Source organism: Corvus hawaiiensis, chromosome 8 (genome assembly GCF_020740725.1).
Source record: "Corvus hawaiiensis isolate bCorHaw1 chromosome 8, bCorHaw1.pri.cur, whole genome shotgun sequence".
Lineage (NCBI taxonomy): Eukaryota > Metazoa > Chordata > Aves > Passeriformes > Corvidae > Corvus > Corvus hawaiiensis.
Window position 1 is genome coordinate 13,096,822 of NC_063220.1, and position 22,026 is coordinate 13,118,847.

The 22,026-nt window shown below is 44.7% G+C and overlaps 1 protein-coding gene across 4 annotated transcripts in view; it reads right to left on the reverse strand.

Annotated features, from left to right (window-relative positions):
- Positions 1-19,809, reverse strand: part of WBP1L (WW domain binding protein 1 like) — a 59,465-nt gene extending 39,656 nt beyond the window's left edge. Inside the window, exons 1-2 of one of the 4 annotated variants that reach the window (XM_048311578.1) lie at positions 19,593-19,679; positions 2,343-2,480 (exon numbers count right to left, since the gene is read on the reverse strand). Coding sequence is in view for 2 of the 4 variants with exons in the window: in XM_048311574.1 (XP_048167531.1) it covers positions 19,593-19,809 (217 nt within the window). In the remaining 2 variants the exon portion in view is untranslated. Of the gene's footprint in view, positions 1-2,332; positions 2,481-19,592 lie in introns of all 4 variants that reach the window. The other 3 variants (XM_048311579.1, XM_048311574.1, XM_048311575.1) reach the window with 3 other exon arrangements.
- Between the last annotated feature and the right edge of the window lie 2,217 nt (positions 19,810-22,026).

A 22,026-nucleotide genomic window follows, 5' to 3' on the forward strand; every position in this document is an offset into this window, starting at 1 on the left:
GTGGCCACATCTACAAGGAACAACACCGTAGGTAATTCTGAGCCAAAAGGAGATGGCAGGCAAGGCTGGAGCACATGTACCTGGACAGCAGAAAGGATTTCCTGCCAGAGGAAAAAGCAGAGGACAAAGTACAGAGCTGATTATCAATTTAACAAGTAGGGCAGGCCAACAAGGAATGAAGGAAAGTCACCTGCCACAGAACATTAAGATGCCATGTTAGACTGAATGCCCCACAGCAGAAGTCCAAGACTTATTCTTCCCAGGACACCAAAGTATCTCTGTTCCAGTCTAAGCTGCAGCACAACATTCATTGCCACTGACCTCACTTTCCCCTTGGATGAGGAACACACCCAAGGTACTATCTTGATCAATGCAATCACAAAAGCCTGTTCATTACATGCAACACTTTAGTAAAGCACATCTGGCAGCATGACAAAAATCTGCACACAGACACCTTGAAATTCTCATGTTTGATTTGACCTACATCAAATCCCACTAATACCTAAATACTCCTGTCACTGGGAGTGGAAGAGCTGTGGCTGTGAGCTGGTGACAGCCTGCAGCTTCACTCCACATGGCCCCCAGTCTGTGTCATGAGAGCCTGGCACCAAGATTTACATAAACAAACTGCACACACAAAGGGGATGGAAAAGCCTGCTCCACCCTTACAAAAGAAGGTGTTCTCTGGTCCTACTTACAGACTGAAAAGTGAGGGGAAAGAGGTTCTGTCTTTATTCTCTGCAGTCTTGCTCAGCCATGCTCGATGCCTGCACTTCTCCTAAGTTTATGGTTGCTTCCTGTTGACAAATATGCTCTTCTGCAATCTATTTCACCTATTTCCAAAAAGACAGGTAACACTTTTTTTTAATATTAGCCAGGTTTATTTTGCAAGAAAATTATGGCCTCTATACAAAACAGAACTGGGATTCCAAATAACTAGTTGTCCATTCTCAAAATGTACTGGGCTTCATGTCTGGCAAAGTCTTCTATGCTTTCCTTTTCTACCAGCAGAATAAGAACAGAATTTACTATGTCAGAAACAGAGTAAGTTATTCATGTTTATAGAGAACACCTATTACTTTACATTACACAAGAGATTTTGACATTTCATTTTTCTCATTTGATATTTTTCATACTAGTTCAGTGTATTAATATTTGTATATGTACTGAAAACAACCAGAATTCTTAAAAGCTCACAGCTTTTAGAAAGCTCACAGCTCACAGGTTTCAGAAAAGGACATTCTGTGATTTGGTCATTTGCATATAATAAGGGAAAACAAATACAAAATCATACTGTTTACGAAAACTAGCAGTTGTTGATGATGATCATATTTTTAAGGCCAATCTTTGGAGAACTGTCAGTAAAAAAAAGCACCTTCCTTTTACTTACTCCTGTCCTATACCAAATATCTATATTAAATATAAATTTAAAAATCAAGACAACTCTATTTTCTTTTGTTCTTCCACAGTATCAAGGAGACTGAAAGTATAAGTCACTCTAATATTTTCTGTAAAGGAAGATTTCATTGTTAACTATAGTAAACAAACACCAGATTTAAATTTTCCCTTGAAACTTGCCAATCTTCTCATGATTTGGCTTAAAAAAAAAAAAGTTTTCTTTCCACATCAGTAACTTTCCTCTCTCGATCTCCAGCAGAAAGATGGATGATAATTTAGAAAGATTCCTAGCCATGCATCATTTCTGGCTGGTATCAGTTACAAGCCAAAAAGCAATCAGAGTTTAAATACTGGCAGAAATAGTTTAGTAGTTGGTATTCCTTTGCTAAGGCAGAACTTCAATACTGCCTTTACAAAATCAGCATCAAAAGAGAATATGTACTCAGTGCTCCTGACATACTTGATGGTAACTGAATATTCTAAGTAGGAAGTCATAAATACATTGCCAACAGCCACTGAGATAACCAGCAAAATGGTAGCAATAATTGGCATCATGACTGAAAATGAATGATATCGTAATTTCTCCCAAAGTGCCAAGAACTCAGACCTTCACATGACTGAAGACTCTTTACACAGTAAACACACACGAAAATATATATTCCAGACTCACAGGACTGGAACCCTCGTAACAAAGTGCCTCAGTGATAACTCAAGTTCTATGGGCAATTTTTTTTTTCATGCCATTAAATATCTAATTTTTCTCTCTCCACACCTCACAACCTACTTTTTTGTACCTCAAAATACTGACAAAAGTTAGCAGTGATCTCCCATGACACGAGATGCATGGGAAGCTATGCAACAGCCGTTGGGGTGGGGAAGCCAGCTCAGATCCTCATTTCTCAACTCAGGAGCACAAAGAAAAGAACACTTGTACCGGCTTTCACCTCTCTCTTCTTCACATCTTGACGTCTCTGCTAACAGATTCTAACAACCAGGACACCAGAATTCATACTTCAGCGTCTTCAACTTCTTTCCTGCAGGACTCCAGCTACTGATTCCTGATAACGCTGCCAAGCTGGTCCCTGAAACAAGCCAGAGAGCGCTCAGGAAACATTCAGGAAAAGGTTGGAAGTAAGACGCAGTTGCAGGCAGATCCCAGCACACGAGAGGTCAGCCCCTGACTGCAGGGATTAGCAAGGCTTTCCATATCCCAACACATCTCAAAGAGACTGCAAGGACTTCCCAACTTCAGAATAACAACTCGACAAAGAGGAACTGTGAAGCTGCAAAAGCCTGTGTGGCTGAACTGAACCCTTCCAGCTCACTGCAGCCTGGGCAAGGTACAGTCCAGTGCATTATCACCAGATGTTACTCTACACTGAAGTCCACACTTCTTGACGAGAAACCTGAATCTAGAGGTCAGATTTAGCAGTGCAGCTTTGTACAAGGATTCTGACATGAATGCTAGAAGAAACAAAAAAGAAAGAAAGAAAAAAAAAAAAGCCAACCAACCAACCAACCAGCCACCATTCCTTAGAAAAGCAGCTGCCTGGAAGAGTTTCAGAAATACTTAGTCCACAAGTGTTTCAGTTGCCATTCAAAATACTCCCATTGCACTTCCAATTTCAAAATCTCTTTGCCTTCTAAGTCTGCGTCCTCCTATATTTTATTCAAAGGCTCTTGCAATTTAAAAGTCATAGAAAAGCATACCAAAAGTATCAGAATTGACTAAATGCATCCATTTCTCTGCAACCTTTATTCCTTCTAAAGCTCCATGTGTGCTGACAAGCATATACAGATACTAACACAAGCCAAACAGGATTTTCTGCTATAGAAAGAACAGTTTCTAGTGTTTATTTTCCACTTGAACCATAATTTTGAATAGCAGATGCTCCAATTTTAGTTTAAGCAAGTAAACATAAACCCTGATGAAAGGCATTAGGGGTATAAAAATGCCCATTACCTCTTTGGACTACATTTGAACTGGTGACCTAATGATGTGACACTCAGTGGTTCTGTAACTGTGATCACAGAGATTTGCATCAGCAAATACTTAAATCCCAGGAGATGATACTTCCTTGGGAAGAAATGAAATCTTCAGAAGTAAGAGTCTACATTTGTGCAATTTTAACAAGCAAGAAAATACAAATAACAGTCACTTGATTCCTATGGGTTTCTAGAAGATCCTTGTATTACAAGTGCACAACACATGAGTTCGTACCAAAAGCCAGTACTTGCAAAACTCAGCATTCACTACCAGACAGGAATAAACACAGGAAGTCCCAAGAGTCTCTGTCATGGCTTTAGAAATTTACTAAAAATGAAGACACACTTTGTATCAAAATGCACAAATAGATCCACTTTGAGACAACTTACTAGGAAACAAGGTTTTCACAAGCTGTTCAAATCTATCATGCAAATATGCAAAGCCTGGCATCATAACATCTACCCTACCAGAACTATCCAGGCTCTTGGCAATCCAGGAGCCTTGCATCAATACCCTGGTGCTACAGCAGTGCAGGTAGGTGCAGGTCCCACTGAGGCAAGCACATGCTTCTCACCTGGTTTCGAAGAGGCATCAGTTGAAGACAGCTATCAGCTTCCTCTTGAAGAGAAGCATTCTCTGGTATTTTATTTGGCTGTAAAAATTTCACAATGGTACATCTCCCAGCGAGGCAGATAGAGCCAAAAGCACAATTAACAATTCCCAGCAGAGGGCAGATACTATTTAACATTTTTCAAAAAGTACTGCGTATGTACAGGTGCTCCATTTCATTGGAGAATCTCCAAAGCCATCTCCTAATCAATAGCAATATCTTTAATCTCCCTGATGAATACTCCCATGAACAGCCATCAGCCCCTCTCCCCATCACATATGCAAACTCAACCACAAGTGTGACCAATCCTACAAAAAGACTCTTGAGAAGAAGCATCTGTACAAACAGCGATCTGCCTGCCAGGGGATGAAAGTCCTTTGCCTGGGTTTGGTTTGGAACTACAGATGTGCTTCAGCTGCCCTACACTCATTCAGCCACCCCAAACATACCAGCCAAAACAGTTAGGCCATCCACATGAAGACAGTCATGTTCTCCAGTTAGCATCCAAGAAGGGTGCAATTTAGGATTTGCCAAGAAAAGGTACTTATCATAGGTAATTTTTACAGTATCACACATAGCATTAAAATAACTTCAAGAAAGGAAAGAAAAATGTAATATAAATTATGAAGGCAGGTAATAAATTTTCCAAAAGCATTCAAAAAGATCACAGTAAAAGCTCGTAAGGGTGAGCGACCTGATTTCATAAACATGCTTCCAATTAACCCTTTTACAGCTTCAAAAAGATACAATCTCTGTTGCTCCTAAGCACATCTGCCAGAGCTTGCCAAGGAAAGCATGAGCAAACAGCTTCAAAGGCAGGATGACGTACCTATAGCAGTAAACCCTAATCCTTGCTGGGGAAACCACGCAACTGAACTTAGTCATAGAAAATGGGATTAGAAATTCTAAAACAAAACAAGGCGTTGAAGGAATTAGCAGTCATCCCAAAATCATGTTGAGCAACATTTAAATAACAACTTTTGTTAGAGCTGATAAAGAGGAAAATAAAACTAACATCTTGCACAGGAAACTCTTAATGGATGGGGATATGAACAGGCTATCTGTGTCAGCCTAAAACCTTACACACTGGATGGTGGCTTGGCAAAGAGCAGAGGTGCCAGAGAGCACCACAGCCATCACCCCTAGAAATTCAGGCGCATGGACCCCTTGAAAAAGGTTTCTGTGATTTGACCATAGGAAAGATGGCATTGATGGAAGCAGACAGTGCTCTGACGATGAAAGCGATCGCTCACATGCAGGGGCAGAGGGAGAGTCTCTGGGAGGTGATTTGGGAAGCACAGCATTATTCTTTCCACAGTTCATAATGTTATTCAAACTCATGTATACAAGAATGTTGCAACTGCTCAAGTGATCATCTCCACTAGCCTCACACACATGGCAGAAACACAGAGGTCAGGATTTCTGAAGCACTTCCCCAAGGAGACAGCTAATGTGACTTTCTGAAGTTCCCCACATTTCTTGCACTGGAACTTCCTGGACAACAGTGTTGCATATTTTCCGATGACCGGATCTAACCCAAATTACATGTTTACACAACCCACATGAAATTCAGGTTTTGATCAATGTGTGTTCTCATTTTTGGACAAGAGCTGATTTTCTAACTTAAGACAATCTTTCTAAAATAAACTATGTTTGCACATAGGGTCAGGGTGCCTGGAGAGATCCTAAAACAACAGCTAGCTTATGTGAGCTTACCTGACCTTCTCACTGACAAGCAAGCTTCATTAGCAAGTACCCAGTATTCAAGTCCTGATGGCTTCAACAGATAAAACAAAGAATACAAAGATTTGCATTGGGAAAAAGAAGGTAGTGGAATAACGTAGAAAAGCAAGGAGAGAAAAAAATACCTTGAGAAAAAAAGGCAGACCATCATGTTCTAAGTGCTGATTAAATCTGCTCCCAATCGATATTAAATGAATGTGACCGTAAGACACAAGTCCAGTCTAGCAACAGAGAGCACATTTCCCCTTTGACCATGCTCTGGTGTCAATAGAAACCCACTGGGGCTTGAAGAGTACCAAGTCTTTGAGAGATGAGCATCTAACTTAGCACACGGAAGGTGAATAGAAGTAAATTTGAGTTTCCACCCCACATCCTCAGGTCCAGGACTATCACTTTCGTTTAATGAAGTCAGAGTACTCAGATTTCAGTCACCTCCCTCTGCTTTCTCCCTTAGCAGTCAACAGTCTCTTCTTTCCTAGATATCAGGCTCTTCTTTCCTTTAGGAAGGCCTCCATGCCTCCCAGTCTCCAAAGTGAAAAGAGGACAAGACAGATACCAGGTACCACAGCTTACATGCAGCTAGTTCTTCATGCCAAGCCGTACAGCACAGGGCTGTCCAAGTTCAGGGCAAGAGCAGAATGACTGTGTTACCTTTCATTTATGACTGACACTGCCATGTGAGTCTTTTCTCCCATGCAGTCTCACAGACCCCAACAGAGCCCTGCAGAAGAGTGATCTTGCAGCAACAACCAACTGTACAATAACCAACTCTACAATAGTAGGAACAACTGGGAACCAGGTAGTTCCTAATCCAAAAGTTGTGGTAGCTTTGAGTGGAGGAGTTTGGAAACTGCTTATCTAAAGTCTCTGCAGGGGAAGCACAAAGACACTTAAGGATTACCCTGCAGAGCCCCTCTGAAACCTCAAAGGTAACCAGACCTGCACATGAACCTAGGAGAACTATGCAAAAATTCAGCTTCCACCAGTAGCAGTATCCCGATTAACTAGCAGAGCCTCTTTGCTGTACCTAGACAAAAAAAAAAAAAAAATACAAGAGAAGATAGGACACTTCACACTCTGCTCAGTCTCTTGAAAGATGAAAGCAAAGAAGGGATTTTTTTAAGTACTTGCTTAGAAGTTACGGAGGAAAAGAACAACTCTTAGCTTTCCTTCCATATTTAGGCTGAGACTTTTTCAGTATTTCCACTGTTGCGAAACAGACACAGAGGAAAACAAATTTACTTTGACTACACAGAAGCGCCAACCAGAAAATAAGCCACAAAAGCTTGTATAAATACATGCACATCCCAAAAAACAGATGCACCTATCAAAGCATTGTTTAAAGTTTGTCTGAGTTGAGAGTGTAACTGAACTCTCTGTACTTATTGCTAAGAACAATTTTACTCAAAATAATAACCAGGATTCAAACCAAGTAAGAAATAATGAATTTGGGTTTAATTGGTTTGCAAGAAACCCAATTTGCAAATGCTATCCTTAGCCAGCTATTGAATAAGACTGAGCCCAGAAGGCACTGTGATGAGTGACTTAAGTGGAGGGACCCTACACCCACCAACATTCCTGCTGAATGAATGTGAAATCGGCAAGAATTGCTTTTATTTATCTTACTAAAGCATTTCTTGGAAGGGCTGGAAAAATTTATTTCAGATGGATTTTTCAGCTGAGAACAAAGTTGTATTTATTGTAATTATGCACTCTCCAGTGTGGCCTGCCTTTCTGAGAAAGAACATTAAATTCAGCTGTGCACAAACTCACGGAAGTGACCTTTTGAATGAAAATGCTGCAGCAAGAGACTTGTGGAGCATTCTCACTAAATAATAACCTACTGTCTTGCAACTTGCAGATTAGGGCTCAGATCACTGATTTCAGCTGCTACTTACACAGGCACAAGTCCACATGAGGTCAGTCAGCTGAGAATAAATCGTGTGTGCTGCAGAATACAATATGGAAAACTGTACTTGGTCTCCAGTCCAGTATGGGTTTATGAACTTTTATTAACCATCACGTAGCAGCAGAACATTGCAGGGCACTTTAAAGAGAGGTCTTTTCTGCAGGACACCCAGTGTTCCCTTTACATAAGAGGATCAAAGGTGTTATTGACATAAACTGAACAAGCTCTCACTTTAATGAGAGCAACAAATGCAAGCATGAACATCCACCACCCATGCAGAAATAGCCTGCTCCCTCTTTGTGGAAGGACAAGGATTATCTGAAAGACTTCTGCTCCATGGAAAGCCCAAAGCTCTTCTTTGGGAGAAGACAGGTCAGCACTAAAGAACTAGCAAGTTAACTAGAATGCTCATTTCATCACCTAAATGAAAGGTGAAATGTGTAATAGCAAGAGTGCAAGATGCATGCTTGTTTGGAAATTAAGGATGTCTTTTCAGTGTGTACATATAAAATGTATTCCTTAGACACATCAGATAATCTTTGCAGAAAGATTGGGTATCTCATCCTGTAAAGAACTTAACACAGATGTCTGAGCCTTCCCAGCACTGGGCTGCTGGATAGTTAAATTCCTGGTGCCAAAGAAAGCAAGGCAAGCTTTCGTGATGACGTTCACAACATCTCACGGGCAATTGGAAGTCATTCCTCTGCCTGTCCAGCCCAAGAGCATCCCACAATGATCAGGACCTGCTGGCAACCTGCTCCAGGCTCCCCCTCCCTTTCACTCCCAAGGTATGCATGGCAGGCTCTTGTGGTTCATGGCCATCTGAAGATTTTGGTATGCAGTTCAAAGGCCTAGAAAAAGAGACTACCCTGTACTAAGCTTCCAGAAGCCAAAATGCAGCTGTAAAAACAGTCTGCACTGCCAGTTTGGGTTCTGCACTCCCTTTTCAGATTCTGTATTTGCATTTCAGCCAGCTCGAGCTCCTCCCGCTGCTCTGCTCACTGAACCTGCTGCTTTGGTCCCAAATCTGCATCTCTGTGTGCTGCTGTCTCCAAGGGGAAATAAGATATGAGAAATTCTATGTCTTGACTTTGCTACACAACCAATTAACTCAGCTGCAAAGAAGGAAAAGCTTTCACTTGAACTAATTGTTTTCTATGCAGTAAACAGAGCACATGCAATTCGTGAGGGGCACTAAAGCTCAATCCTCATGTGTCTTCACATGTTGATTATTTACAGTAATGCTTTCCAGATAAATAGAAGAACAGTCTCCACTCAAGTACAGAAGAAGCCAAGAACAATAAAACTGTGTCTCAACAATTAGGTAAAGTTTGACCACAGTACCTGAGGGCATTAAAAACCTTTGGACCAAAACCTTGCAGAAGAAAAGCAAGTGTTTCTTAGTTAACAATTAATAATTTAGACCTGAAGACTTTCATCCAGACATCCAGCTGAAGAGGAAAATTACACAGTATTTATACAGCTGGTACCACACAATCCCCTGGTATTTTGATACAAAAAATACAGTTCATAGTAGATTTGCCATTTTAATGTCCCCATTGTAGATGAGAAACGTGAAATTACTTTCTTAGTATCATGTGATAAACCAGGATCACAACTGAAGAGTTCTTGCAAAACTACTTGTGTGTCAAAGGCATGACTTGAGAGTACATTGGGGATTTCTAAAAAAGTTTTTAAATAATATTTATAAATTCACCCTAAAAAAACAAACCAAAAATTTACTAGTTTTTTCCCATTGTTTACCTTTCCATTAATCTTTTGATTTAAATAAACTAGCAAGACACTTCACCCTTGAGAGCCCTCGTGTCTGTAGCATATGCAAGATGCCTGCTGCCAGATAGGGAAAAAGCTGACCAACACAGAAACAGTGCAAGACTTTTAAAGGAACAAGTTAATAGGTTGAACCAGATAAAAGAAGTATGTTTAAAGACCATTTCTTTAGAGACATTAGTTAAAATCATAAACAAGTTTTACCTTGCACCCCATCCTGAAGGAAAGTGCCTTCAGGACTGTTGGCAGGCAGTGCCTGTGCGACAGAAGAGCTACTGATAGTAAGAGCTCTCAGCACAAGAATACAAATAAACAAAATCTAAGGTCATTCATTTCACAGACTGGCTTGTGAAGTGCCACTAGAACTTAACGTTTCCAGAACTGTAAAATCAACTTTTTCTGTGCAACAGTAATGGCTACATCAACAGCAGCAGCTCAGCCAGCCTGCAGATTGCACTCATGCAAGGTACACAAATACACCTTCCATTTGTTTGGTTCCAAAAGATCAAGATGCAAGGGGCACACACCACCCAGCCAGGTCACTGTGAACATCTTGTCTAGTATTGCTTTCCTCCCCTGAGGATATCTACATTTTCCAACCAAAGCCAAAAGGTTCATTGCTTGCATATGCAGATTTAGTCCTGTTTTATTAGAACACACTGAATGTATTTAATCCTCTGGTTGCGCTTCTAAAATCTTGTAGAGTAGGATCACAGCAAGAAGAGTTTTAGTTACATACTGTTAGATAACATAACACAGACAAGAAACCACCACTCACTCTTTGTGTTCCCCAAAGTTTATCTGTTCTGTTAAAGGCTGTGAAAAAAGGAGATTAGTCTGAGCCTCATCCACACCAGGAATTCAGCAAGCCCTTACATTTCATACTGGCCTGAAGTTACATACCAGCAAATGTGAAACAAGGCAACAACAGATTTGTCTTAAACTAAAAACTAAAGTTTTCCTGGCACAATGCTTCTCAATAAATACATATCATGCTGAAAATAAAGGAGGACTGCTTCTTCAGCTAGTCCATCTAAAGAAAACAGACTCCAGGTTTCAGAACAGAAAATGATTGCTCCAGACCTCCTGAATTCATCTTTGGCAGGATGATCCTTGGACTTTGCAGTCAAAGGATGGGCCTAAGAGCACAAAATGGGTCTGAGGAGAAAAAGCTCCCAACTCTTGCTCAACAGCCTAACCAGTGGTTTAGTATGATCACAGACTCTGGAAAGTAGAGATACCAAGTGCAGAAAAGCAAGAAACTCAGTAAAAACAATGAGCCACAAACATGAGTGATATTAATAACCAAGTAAGTGAGATGCAAAAATTCCTAGTGAGATGGGTAGGAAAAAGGAGCAAAACAATGAGACAAAGAGAAAACAATACAGCTAGGAAAAAAACTAGAGAAAATAAGAGCTCTTATTTTTGACACAGTGATTTAAGACAGGCTCTGCTGGAGTCCAAGTGCTAAGTGTCAGTAAATGGAGAGAATCAGCAATAACAGCTGTCTGCAAGCCTGTTTTATCTAAGCTGCAGATCACAGGAGGTTGGAGAGTCAAATGCAAGCTGTTTGTGAAGTTTGCATCTTCTAAAAAGGCAGAAGTCAAACGACAAGGTATTTGAAGACAACACAACACAGGCATAACCCTCCTCCTCCTCTTCGGCATTCACTGTTTGAAAAGCAATCTGCAAACAACAAATGAGACAACCACTAAGAAAAGGAGGAATTCATCACACAGGAGACCCAGACATGAGTCATGACTTTCACATGCATTCAGGTAGTTACATGCATTCCAAGCAGAGTAAAGGTCTTTCAGATCATATCTGAAGAAAATTCTTTCCTTCCCCCCAAGAAGAGAGGCAAATTTGTTAATTTTACAGTTACAATTGGTACACAGGATGCGATGAAGTCAGCCCGGGATGAAGTCAGCCCAGTGTCTTGGCCTTGAAGACTCTGCCTTCTTCAAAGGTTTTGTTCAGTGTTTACAACACTCCTGTACTATGCCCACCACCTCCTCCAGCCCTTCCCTTACCTCCTGGCTCATTCTGATCTCAGCCCCCATTTAACCCTTCCGTTCCACACCAGTCACTCCCAATTCTTTAGCTCAGCTCTAAAAGGTGCTTTTACAGACTGCTAGCTCTGTGGGACAGATTTTCTGCCCACCACCAGTGGGATGGCTGTCACAGGGGATAATTTATGCAACAGGATGGCCTGATCTTCTGCTGGAGGCAGAAGACATGCAGTTCCTGTGGGTTCCTGTTGGCAGTCATCCACCACCTGGGATTTAAAGAGGATCTCAAACAGAGAAAGAGGTTTTTAAAAAAACAAGCAACTACTGATGCGAAGTAAATCAAAAGCGTATTACAAAGAGCGAGGAATACAGAACTTAGCAAGGGAGAGCACTTCTGCATATTTTGCACTCTTTCTGTATCAGGCCTCTGGTGTGGCTGCCTCAATTGTTTGACTGGCAGCTTATCCAGACTGTCGTGATTATGAGCTCTGATTCCACAGTAATTTAAGAAAAAAGATCTCTTGTGGACAACAGTACTTGACCTGCTGGTCGTATCTGCGTGCTGGGACATGAGAGAAAAGAATGAATCAGTTCTGCTCACTAAAAAGTCTCTGCACTGTCTGCAGGCGAGTCATTAATGGTCAAGTGTATTCCCTGCTTCCAAAGAAACACTTGACACCTTTCACACAAGGAAAGCTCAGGATGGCTGTTGAGATTCCTGGCAAAACACACTCTTCATAGCTGTTTCTACAGCTTATCAACCTTTTCACCTTCAATTTGCTCTTCAGCCAGCGGGAGACAAAAAGAAAAATAAAAGTAGTTCTGTAACCACTGGAGCTCCATAAAGCTGACCTCCTATTAGTGTGCTCCACAAGGCTGACTGACTTCGCAGGCTCACAAACTGTGAGCTCCAGCTGAGGCTTTGGTAAGAGGTAGGGCAGGTATCAAGTCAGTCAACCCAACTCACAAACTTCCCAGTGCTAATAAGCTTGCTAGTGCAACTTTTCACTCAGTGATTCCCTGTTTGCTTGAGTTTTTTAAGGTGTCTCTATGCCTATCTGTTTTCAGAAGTTCTGTTGAAATTTTATGCATCTTTGAGGTATCTTCCAATCAAATTTCATTCAAGTTGGTCAGTAGCTTCAGAATGGATGGGGAAATACACACTGATAACTACATAAAGCTCACCTTCTTCTGTGAACTATCTTCTTTCATTAACAAAATCCATTTTCCTGCTCAGGTCACTCTCTCCCTCTCCAGGACATTTAGCAAATCAGTATCTTGACAAGCTCCCTGAGCCTGAAGTAGAGCCAAGAGAGGGTTAGTTTCTGCTTTTCCCATGATCCCTCCCAGATCTCAAAAATAAACTCCAACAAACAACAAAACAAACAAAAAAACCCCAAACCAAAACGCAAAAAAACAAACCCAAACAAAAAACCAAACCCTATGGACCTCTGCTCTTGAGTTGCCTCTGAAGTTTTTATTACTGCCTTGCACACACCAGAACTAGAGATGAAATAAAAACACATCAACACTAGAAATAACAAACTTCCACCTCCTAGTAACGGAGAAGATTAAAGAGGAAAGAAGGGAGAATCCTCTTCTTTATTGCTAGCAGATCTTTCCTTTCTTGAGGTTCACTCTTTCCTCTGCTAGTCCTAAAGACTGCAGTCAGGAACACAAGGTCTTGATCCTCTGTGAGAAAAGGAAAGATGCCCTTGTCTCTTATTCCCTAAACCTAGCACCCTGCAGCTTGTCAGTCCTGGTAGCTGCTTGCCCTACCCACCTACACCTCTGCAACCCACTGTCAGCAAGATGCCATTTAAAATGCTGCTGGCCAAAGCTCGGTCTCCAGGGGATCTGCCCTTGGGATCTCCTCTCAGTCACTTGCTCATAAGCTTCCTGTGCACCGTCAGTGTTTGGATTTGGTTTACAATATGCCAGTATCAAAGTGCTTGGGAAGAAGGAACAGTCAGAAAACTGCATCTGAATCTCCTACACAACCCAGTTCTCACATCCTTTATTTTTCTGGCCAGTTTGGACCAACCTTGGGCGATGCCAGGTGGATGGATATGGGCTCAGCAGAGAAGGTCTGCAAACAAGCAGCACCACAAGCTGCCTCCACACAAAATAAAGTCTCTCCCTTCTATTTGCAGGTGTTGTTCAGGGCACAGCATACCAGAGAATATTGACCACATTAAATAGTTTGTCCTGCTCCATCAGTCTGCCACCATCACCTACCTCACTTTGCACCTAGCAAACCCCTGCATGCGAACTGCTCTGTTACAGTTCCAAAAGCCATTGCACAGACCACAGCCATCATCTAAAAATAATATTGAAGGTGGTGATCCCACTGATAATCACATCATTAGAGAAGAATCAAGTTTCTCCTTGTCCAAGCAGATAAACAGCAGGTCTCTGCAGCACCTTGAACCTTCCTTTGCAGTCAAACAATACCTGCTGCTGAAATCATGGAAAGAGCTTCATTTGTTACTGCCACACCAACACACTTCTTTTAACAAGCAAGGTAGGGGCATGCAATTCCCTCTTGGCAAGCCCATCCTCTCCAGCCAGCTGTTATTTCAGGCATGTTTGTTACGTGCACTGTTCACAGGCTCGGCCACACAATCACCTGTCAGAGCTCTGCTGCCACAGCACGCAGGTGATGGCATCTCAAAATGTCTCTTCTTAGCTGTGGGCTTTCTAATCACACAAGACAGCAGTGGGAAGGAGGGACCCAACTTTCCTGTCAGCATCTCTCAATGAACTCATACAAGAATACCGTCCCTCACCATGTGCTCTTTTAGTTCTGACTCAGAAGCACAGAACAAAACCTGGCACAATCAGGTTGTCCTGCAATGTGCAATGAGCACCTCTGCCCTGCCATGACTAATAGCCCTTCCAAGATGGTCACCAGCCCTACCTCAGAGACAACTTTTGAGATCTCTGACATGCTGAGTCCTTTCCCCCACAGTGCAAAAACAGCCGCACGGCTTCCCTGGTTGTCTTGGATTCATGAACCCCCTGAAACAAATGCAAGACAGGACTGTGTAGAGCCATAAAGTCACAGGTTAAATGCACTAATAAGCTCAGAGGATTCCTATGCAGCTAACCAGAAAGGGCAAATTCTTACCCTGTAAAGCAGGGCAGCTCAGATCAGAGGAATATCCCCAAACCTGGTACCTGGTTGTACATGTTGTCAGGAGACAGAACAAAAAGCCACGTGCAGCTCAGCATTCCTGAAACTACTGGACATCCCTGACAAGGAGACCTTTGCATAGGCACAGCTACAACCACAGGGCACATCAGCGACAGCACTGCATGGAGAAGTAGGCCATGGGATCATTAGCCCAATGATAGCTTTTTGCCACAAGCTAATGTCTGTTCAATCCTGCCAATCCTCCCAATGTGACTTAAAGGGAACAAAAAGGCAAAAAGAAAAGGTGGGCGGTTTGCATTTACTAAATATATTGCCCATTACCTCAGAGGGTGGCCATATGGAGGATTATAAAGAAACACAAACTATTACCAACATTAGTGCCTTTCTAATACCGCAGAAAGGCGAAGGTGAACGTCAACATAACACTGGGTTAATACAGGCTGACGGAGCCATATAAAAGAGCAGTGTTTCCACTTTTGCCAGCAGAAAAGCAGCTGTTGAAGATGCTTAGGGGAGCAGTGCTTCTGGGAGTCAAAGTAGGGTTCAGTGGGTGTTTTAGTCAGGTCTGAGTAACTACTGTTGAAATGTGGCCAAACACTGGGCGCATCCATCCTCTGCCTCCCTAACAGGGCCGATGGCAGGATCACCACTTTGGGCAGGATCCCTGCTGCCCAGCAGCACCTCATACAGCAGAGCCACTGCTCAGGGACACTCAGCACTGGATGCTCCCACTAGCCAGATGTGGCTGACCTGGCCCAACAGGCTGGGAGGATGGAAAAAACCCCAACCAAAACAACTCTGGCAGATGAAACTTTCCAAGTTCCCTTCTGGCACTCCACAACTCCGCAACAGTTGCCAAAGTTCATTCTTAAAGAGGTGCTATATTTTTGTTAACTAATCTTTGCAGGGTGGCAGGGAAATTCTCAGAAAGGCAATGCCAGGTGCCAGGCAGAGAGATGCCTTGACTCTGATGAAGAAATCTGCTACTCTCCTCCCCAGGGTTCACTGGACATTTTCAGACCAGGCTTTCCATCTGCTGCCCAGCTGCAGAGATGCAAGTTGAAATTCTTACAGCATTTCGTGTAATTATGAGTGCAACTCACAAACAAAATTTAATCAGCAGGAAAGCATGCTATACAGATGAGACACCGGAGTTCACGGCGGTAAAATCATCGCAGAAAGAGCGGTCCTTAACCCAGCCTGCAGTTATTTAGAGGTTCCTCTTCTGAGCAAGTACATCACGTACTTTGATCTCTGCTGCCTCCTGCCAAAATTGTGGATATTAGCAAGCCAAAAAACCAAGTCACAGACAAAGATATGGCAGGCAAAATACATCCTATGGTTACTCAAGCAGCTCTCCTCCTGAAGGAACCTGATGCATTTCAGGACACACAGAAGTGCAGTTGTAACTAGTTACCTTCACCTTAATCAAAAAAGTGGTTTTAAATTTACAGATGAGGAGACTCTGTTACATGAGAATTGAAACTTTGCTGTTCAGTTCACAGACTACCTGAAGTGATGCTCTGAAAGGGCCTGAATCCAGCCAAAGCCTTGGATGAAGTGTGGTAACTCCACATTAGTGCAATCAGATCTGTGGTCACAGCCTTGGACAGAAACTCTGTGTTACAGGGGTGTTAGCCACAGTGACAGTCATGCTGAGTTATTCCTTAAAGCAAGGATCTCTTCTCTTTGTCACATATGATGAATCATGCCTCAGGTCACAGTACTTCAAGCAAACTCTTTAATTTGGGATGAAATCAGTCTTTAAGAAGAACACATGCTTCAGCCAGATTTTGGCTCAAAACCACCTTATTAGAGAAAGATGGATTCCACAGACTTGTCACATAGTTAACATTCACTTAAATCTCTTGTTTTTAAAGAAAACAACAGTTGAGAAAACTATGTGATAATTAAGCTGCAGGCATGGGAAGCAGACAGATGGTTGAGATGGTCAAATAACCTTTATTCTGCCCTGTAGAGACAAACTACAATAGAAAAATGATTAATGTTTGAAGTTTTTCATTACAAATTTTATCCAGTTCATTTTACAATATATTGATTTCTTATTTCCTTCTGCCTCAAACCAAGAGGGAGCAAACAGCTAAGGTGTGCTGCTAAGGCTATACTTCTACAGCTGCTACTGAACATGGCTAGATTTCTTCTTCCAGTGATGCTTATCCTGATTTTATTACAACATAATTGGAATACTTCTGCCTGTAATCTACTAATAAATGCTTCCACTCAAGTTAATAGAGTTTTGTGCTCTGATTACAAGTGAAACTGCAATGAATAGTCATGGAGACAGATAAACTTGGACTCGGGATAGAAGGTAATAAGCTCATCGTATCCTCCTCCATCCACCTTAGTTAAAAGAAAGGTTTTTGATGATCCTGGGCAGTCTGGACTTATTTTAACCTGAAACATCAGACCCTCCTGCAGAGCACAGTGTGTTCTCCTGAATGTTTGTTCAGTGCTAGGCAGTACAGCTCCACCTCCTGAATTATTTAAAGGACACATTTCTTGCAGCCCAGCCTTAGACCACTGGGTCTGTGGTACGGTTCTTCCAGGTGAGGGGGCGCAGACCCTGAGCAAGAAGCTCTCCCTGACAGCAGAAGCAATCAGGACATAGCAAATGTCTGCAAGGTATATGGAAGGAGGCAGCAGTCACCAGACGTAGCAAGGGCAGCAGCACTCTGGAGAGGACAAGAGACAAATGCTGTCAGGGTTTCAGGTAGAAACACAGGAACCTTTGGTGCAGAGATCTTCCAAGTCCAGCACTGTCCTGCTGCAGGCCTTCTCTATGAACTCATTGGCTCTGAGGAAATCAGGCTCTAAGGCAACACCAAAGCAGATGAAGTTTTGTTACATGCTCATTTCTCAAGATCCTACATTACCACTCTGGTTTTTGAGTGGGCAGCTGTCAATCTCTAGTGTGCAGTGAGATACCAGCCTTTTGACAGACAGAGTATACATTTAAGATCTAAAATAAGCTGTGAGAGCTTTGTATAGACAAACTATGGAAAGAAAATGAGTAAAAGATGCATCCCTATCCAAGTGCTCTTAAAGAAAACGTAGGCAGCCAAACCTGTTCTCCCCCACTCTCATGTGTTGTACCACTCAAGGCATATTATTTTAGGATTATTTCTGGTGACTGACTAGAAAGTATAACAAGTCAAAAATGCCACTGTTCCACATGAAATCCAGCTGTACGATTGCTTCCACGCCCTCCTCCTTTTTCCTTTCCTCCTTTTCTACTTCCTATTCCTTTGACTAATGTATAAACTGTCTGAGGCAGGGAGCATCTTGCAGTCTTCAGAGCAGGTATGACATTTTTATTAGCATGTATAGGGTTGAAGAGACTCACAGCTACCATACAGATAATCCTACCACCTGACCACTGCTCACAGCTGGGTACCACAACAACCAGAGAGCAAAACGGTTCTGAGATGTGCTTGTTTACATTCAGTTTATATACCTCGGCCTGCAGGTGAAATGGAGAAAGCACCAGGACTTCCATCTGTTAAAGGCAGTTGAGACAATGTGGAACACACAAAGCTCAACACAATCCTGCATCTGGCTCCCTAGGGAAGCAACAGTCAAGCCTTAGCCTCAGTGTGGCTGAAGGGGATTTGGGACGGCACTACCAACAGCAAATTACACAGCTTTTAAAGTAGATGTGGTGCTCTCAACACCTTGAAAAAAGAACAGAATTCAAAAGAGGAATAACATCTGTAATCATAAACTCCTCGCCTCCTCCTTCTGCAGAAGTCTTGAGAAGTATTTTAGTGAACGCCTTCAAGAAGGACACACATCTGTCTGCATCCCTGTGACATTAAGCACAATGCACCCCATGGCACCTGTGACCTACAGTGACAGATCAGCATCTCACTATCTCTGACCTTCAACAAATGCAAACTCTGATTTGTACCTTACACAGAATACACCATATCAAACCAAAAGTCATCATATTCCATCCATGCTCTCCATGGGGTGAAAAAGACATACTGACTCCATGAACCATAAGATCCATGTCGTGCACAGATTGCTTGGCCGAGTGCAGTCCTCGCTGAGTGTCACTGAACATACACATCAAGCTGGGAGAAGTTATAGGTGTCTACACTGCTGGACTCAAGACCACCACTGAAGATGTGAACAGTACATATTGCAGCATAGACAAGAAATAGAGTAAAGAGATGAAAAAGAGGGAGCAAACTTCATTAAAACCCTTTCCAGGCGTGACAAAAGTAGTAAGCAGGTGCTCAGAGCCTACAAAAACAAGGCCTAGCTCCCCTCATCCCAGCTGAAACACGCTCCCTCTTCCTCCCCGCTGCCCACAGGTTTGCGCCGAACCTCCTCTCCGCTGTTCCTGCCACGGGAAGACCAGCCCACCTATCCTGGGCAGCACCACACAAGTCCCACTTTCCTGCTGACCCATGTCCTCTGGCCAGCTACCCCACTGCCAGCCTCCAGCTCACTCCAAACCTCCTTCAGCCCTGTCCCCTGACAGGTCACCTTGCTCCCTGTCACCACCCCCAATAGACACCTGCACCTCCACCCGCAGGCCCCTGCGCACCTGCCAGCTCCCGCTTCCTGCCCTCACTACAGCCACCTCTCCCTTGGTGTCCAGTCAAACACCTTTCTCCTTCGTCCTGCAGCCACTCTGCCGCACAAAGCCCCTGCAAGCGGCACTGCCAGCCGTGCATGGACCCCTACACCACCTCTCCATCTCCCCGGTACACAGCAACCGCCAGACCCAGGGCTCTGCATCTCCTCCAGCTTCACTAAAGTCACGGGGCTCCCCAAACCTTAGGCGGGCCCCCAAAAGCCTCTTCCCTCAGGCACCTCATGCACATCCTGCCAGCCCCGCCAGACCCCCTGTCCCAAGGGGCGGCGCAGCTCCCCGCACTCACAGCCGTCCCCCTTCCCAGGAACGCAGCGCCCCGGCACGGCGCGACCCCAGACCCCCTCGAGCAGCCCCCCCATACCTGGGCGGGCTCCGCGCCGGCGGGCAGCCCCTCGGGCAGGGCCTGGAGCAGCAGCAGGGCCATGGCGGCGCGGAGCCTCCTCGCCATCCCCCCCACCCCCCGCTCCCGCCTCCCCGGCCCGACTGCGGCCCGGGACGGGAGCCCAGGGGCACCCCGCGCCCGGACCCACCCCCGGCGCTCGTCTATTGGGCGGGCGGCGCGGATCTCGGCTTCCCATTGGCTCAGCGCGATGTCGCTTAGGGCAAAACGGGGAGGGGCGGGATCCGCTGGCAGCGAGCTACCATCTTGAGTGTGGCGCAGTGGGGAGGGAGCCTGCGGTCGTACTCGGGCCGCCATGTTGTGAGTGGAGGAACTGGCTGGAAAGGGGTGCGGGGCTGCACCCTCCCCCGCAATGGAACCCCGTGAGCACAACTGGGCACTGCGAAAAGGGAGTCCACAGGCATCCTCCTGCACAGCCACAGCCTCCCTATGGCAGCCAGGCACTCATCCTCATTCACCTGGTCACTCCTGCTCACCATGACCCCTGCTCAGCCTGCTCCCCAGTGCTCTCACATTGCCCCAAACTCCAACAGCCCGCCCGGACCTGGGGTACACCGGGAATAGGGGCATGGAGAGGGTGCTGGGATGGCAGCAGCAGCATGGCACTGGACTTAAGGCATCCAGTGGGTAGCAATGTGTTGGTGCCAGCACCACTGGGAGACAGGAGCAGCATGGAGAAGAGGATCTCCCGCTGCGGCTGTGTCCCTGCGTGTCCCCACATAGTGAACGTGCACACTCCCAGCAGGAGTAGGGGCACCGGCACTTGGCATTGATTCACAGCTTGGGTGAGACAGCCCATGTTTCTGGGGCAGTGTCAGAGGGTTTCTACACTGCCGTTCCCAGCGTGCCAGACGGCCTCCAGGCTGGATCAGCAAGAAAAGGTTTATCAGATGCTCAGATAACATGTTAGGAAAGGCCAAGGAAAAAAAATCGATTTAGCATCTTATCTCCTGCCCTGGCATTTTTCTATCAGGGCAGTCCTCGGGCACACCTAGCCCTGCCGGATCAGCTCACCTGCCTGCTGCTGGCATGGGCCAGCAGGCGTTCACCCATCACACCATGCTCGCTCCTCTTCCTGTGCCAGCCAGATCCCGGCCTCCCACCAGTCCTTGGCCAAGCCCTCCCGCTGGGACTGCCAGTGCCTGAGAGAGCCCAGCATTCTCCCATGCCTCCCCAGCCCCTACTCAGGCTCTGCTGCAGACCGACGTGACATCTTTGGTGTGGTTACCATTTGAAGTGAGGTCGTAAACATGCTGGAACACTGACATTTCCGCCACACACAGTTATTGAAGGAGCTTTATTCCTGTTCCCAGCCAGCCCTGAAATTAGAGGCACAGCAGGGAGAAGTCATGGAGTTCACCAGAGCACAGGACAAATCTAGATCAGGTGTGACTCATTGCCGGAGAGCAATTAGCACTTGCTGCGCTTCCCAAGCGGGGATTTGTCTGGCTCTGACTCTGCAATGAGATTTCCTTCCTGTTGCAATGGGAAATGGAGGCCAGGCTGGCCACAGCTTGGAAGCAACTCCTCTGCTCCCCAATGAGACCAAGGCAGGCTGCGGAGTTATCTATGGTTTTGGGGAGGGCTGGCAGGCACTGGCTGCAGTGACCATCTCCAGAGTGATGTGAGCTGTTGAGATGACTTGAATCCTCGGGGGGTTATTCCAGCTACAACCTAGAAACCTAGAAACCCTGCTGAGCTGAACTGTCAGCTGGCATAAATCCATGTCCATCTGAAAAGGGAATCCACTGCTACAAGCTCAGGGAGGTGGGGGGGAAGGTCTGTCTTGAGGATGGCTTGCCAATTCTACAAGCCCAGAGCAAACCTCTACCTCTGTCCAAAAGCAATAAACTGCACCATGTCCCACTCCCCAGGGCAGGGAAAGAGCTGATGTGAGATGGCAACAGCACTTCAGGGTCTCTGTGCTCCACTGCCCCTCCAGTATGGCTGGGGACAGGAAAAAAATGAGTGGCCAAATGGCTGAGGCCTTGCTGCCATGGTCCCAAGCTTGGCTTCGTGTGGCTGCTGCCCCAGAATCACTGGCTACAGAGCCCCCTGCCCTGCCAGGACCCCTCCAAACTGCCAAGGCAGGAAGGGTGAACAGCAAGAATGTTGCTGTGATGCACAGGGGAAGGGCAGTTTTTGGGTGCTACAGCACATCATTTTACAAATATCATTGTGCTGCCAAGCATGCCAGGGGCACCTTGGACCCAAAAGATTGCTACAGGTACTTTTCTGAAAGTCCTCACAGCTCATTTGGGTGTAGGACAAGAGCAGCTCGAGCTAAGGAGCTTAAGAAAAGCAGAGAGCAGAGATGTCTTCTTGTGGCTTCTCTCCACTCCCAACAGGGGTGACATCTCTTTAATTCCATGTGCTTAACTATTTTAATTGTGCT